The following is a 2,140-nucleotide window of genomic DNA, read 5'->3' on the forward strand; positions in this document are numbered from 1 at the left end:
GCCCTGGGCTTTCTAATTTGTAGGTCTTAGACTCTCTTAAGTGTGATATGTCGTCAATTTTACCTCTTTCAGGATTAGAATAAAAGGGAAACAGTAAATTACAAGATTTAGCTAAGGGAAAGATCTTACCAAAAGGAAAGAAACTCAGGGGAGGAGAAACCCGGAGTTGGTTAAAAGAACAACGCAAGCAGAGCTATTTGTGGGGGAGAAAGCTAAGTTCCGAGGAAATGAAGAAGTAGGATGTGGAAGAGAAACTCAGTGACGGAAGCAGAAGAGCAGGCAGCGGTGAGGAAGGATTAAAGCCTAAGTAGTTCCTGGGATGGGATTAAGTCAAAGGATCACACAGCCTCAGGGCAGCGGAGGGACCAGGTGAGAGCCCGAGGGGGCGTGGCCTCAAACCCCGGACCGCGTGCAGGCCCCGCCCCTTCTCTGGCTGGCTCCGCCCTCACCTCCCCTCCCCGCCCCCGGTCTCTTAGGTGATGCTGCAGCCAAGATGGCGCTGTCGGCGGCCGCGGTGGCCTGAGCGTCATGCTCTGGGCTCTCGGCGGCGGCTGCGGCGGCGGCGGCTGTGGCCTCGGCCAGGGCCTCGAGTCTCTCCCGGGAGTGAGCGCTCGGGCGCCTCTCCTCCAGCCGGCTGAGGCGGGACGGGGAGAAGACCGCGGCGAGGAGGCGAGGCTGTGAGGACCGCGAGAGCGCGGCGCTCGGGTGCCGGGCACCATGGCCGGGATCATCAAGAAGCAGATCCTGAAGCACCTCTCCAGGTCAGCGGGTGGATGCGGACCGGTGCGGGCGGGTGCGGGCGGCGGCCCGCGGGCTGCGCTATCCCCTCTCGGGGCCGGCCTCCTGAGTCACGCCGCCGGCGGCGGGGGCTGGGCGGGCGGGGGTCTCTGTCGGGGGCCACAGTCGGGGGCGTCGGTGCGCGGAGGCCGGGGCGGCCCCTGGCGTCACCCTGCACCTGGGTGCACGGGGTGCGCTGGAGCGACTGGGCGCGGAGCAGAGCGGTTCCGTTAACCGAGGGTGTGCAAGTGTGTGTGTGTGTGTGTGTGTGTGCGCGCACTCGGGGCTGAGGCGGTCTTCTTTCCCAGTGAAACATTAATCTTGTGATTGTTCTCTGTCCCCCACCTCGCGTTCCCGCTCTGATGCATGGGAGGGTGTGCCTGTTTGCACAGTTAGGATTTGTGTTAGGTAAATAGGCAGAGTTCTCAGTTTTGGCAAGTTCTTTCTGGAGTCCTTTTAGCCTCACATCGTTCTTGCTGAGTTTTTGTTTTTGTTTAATTTTTATTTCATCCGAGACCCTTTAGTTCAGGGAGTTAACATCTCTAAGTGTTTAAACTCCAGACGTGTCATTCTTTCCATTTCATAACACAGTTTTAGTCAGAAACATGACTCAGTAAGCTGGCAGTTTGTTACTGCTCTTGGCTTCTCCATATTTGTCTCAAGACACAGGCTAAATGTAGGATCCACTTCCAAGTTGATGACAGGGATTTCAAAGCTCTCTCGGTTAGGATCTCTTTTTCTCCTCTGTTATTTGTAAGTTAACGATTACTCTTAACTGATTAAAGGAAGATACTCAGGTGTAATGATAGACTTGTGTAGTAAACACAATTCTTCATTCTCCAGACTTGTTTATACTACAGGTGATATATTGGAAATAAGATTCCAATATGATTCAGCACGTTCTTGACAGAACATTGAATAAGATACTGTATATATGCGTGAAGTGGCAACTCTATCAAAGTTTGTGCTATTTACTTCTTAATGCCATTAATTGGAAAGAGTGTGTATATGTGTGTGTATTTATCTTTCTCTATACAAATATATGTTTCTGTATATATATATAAATATATATTTTAAATACTTTATTTTTATTTTATGTGTATGAGTGTATTACCTGCATGTATGTAAGTGCACCTGGGTCATACAGTGCCCTCAGAGGTCAGAAGAGGGTATTGGATCCCCTGGAACTGGAGTTACAGATGGTTGTTAGCCGCCATGTGGGTGCTGAGATTCGAATCTGGGTCCTCTGCAAGAGTAGTCAGTGCTCTTACTCCTGAGCCATCTCTCCAGGCCAGCCATATATATATATATATATATATATAATGTTTTGCCTGAATGTGTGTAAATATACCACATATATTAT

The 2,140-nt window shown here is 50.9% G+C and overlaps 1 protein-coding gene across 2 annotated transcripts in view; it reads left to right on the top strand.

The window, feature by feature from the left end:
• The first annotated feature begins 457 nt into the window (after positions 1-457).
• Positions 458-2,140, top strand: part of Uhrf1bp1l (UHRF1 binding protein 1 like) — a 122,884-nt gene continuing 121,201 nt past the window's right edge. For both annotated transcript variants that reach the window (XM_017802717.2, XM_008851151.2), the window contains exon 1: positions 458-761. In XM_017802717.2, the coding sequence (XP_017658206.1) occupies positions 718-761 (44 nt within the window). In that variant the 5' untranslated portion in view covers positions 458-717. The remainder of the gene's footprint in view (positions 762-2,140) is intronic.

Source organism: Nannospalax galili, unplaced genomic scaffold (genome assembly GCF_000622305.1).
Source record: "Nannospalax galili isolate Female #2095 unplaced genomic scaffold, S.galili_v1.0 scaffold885, whole genome shotgun sequence".
NCBI classification, from domain to species: Eukaryota; Metazoa; Chordata; class Mammalia; order Rodentia; family Spalacidae; genus Nannospalax; species Nannospalax galili.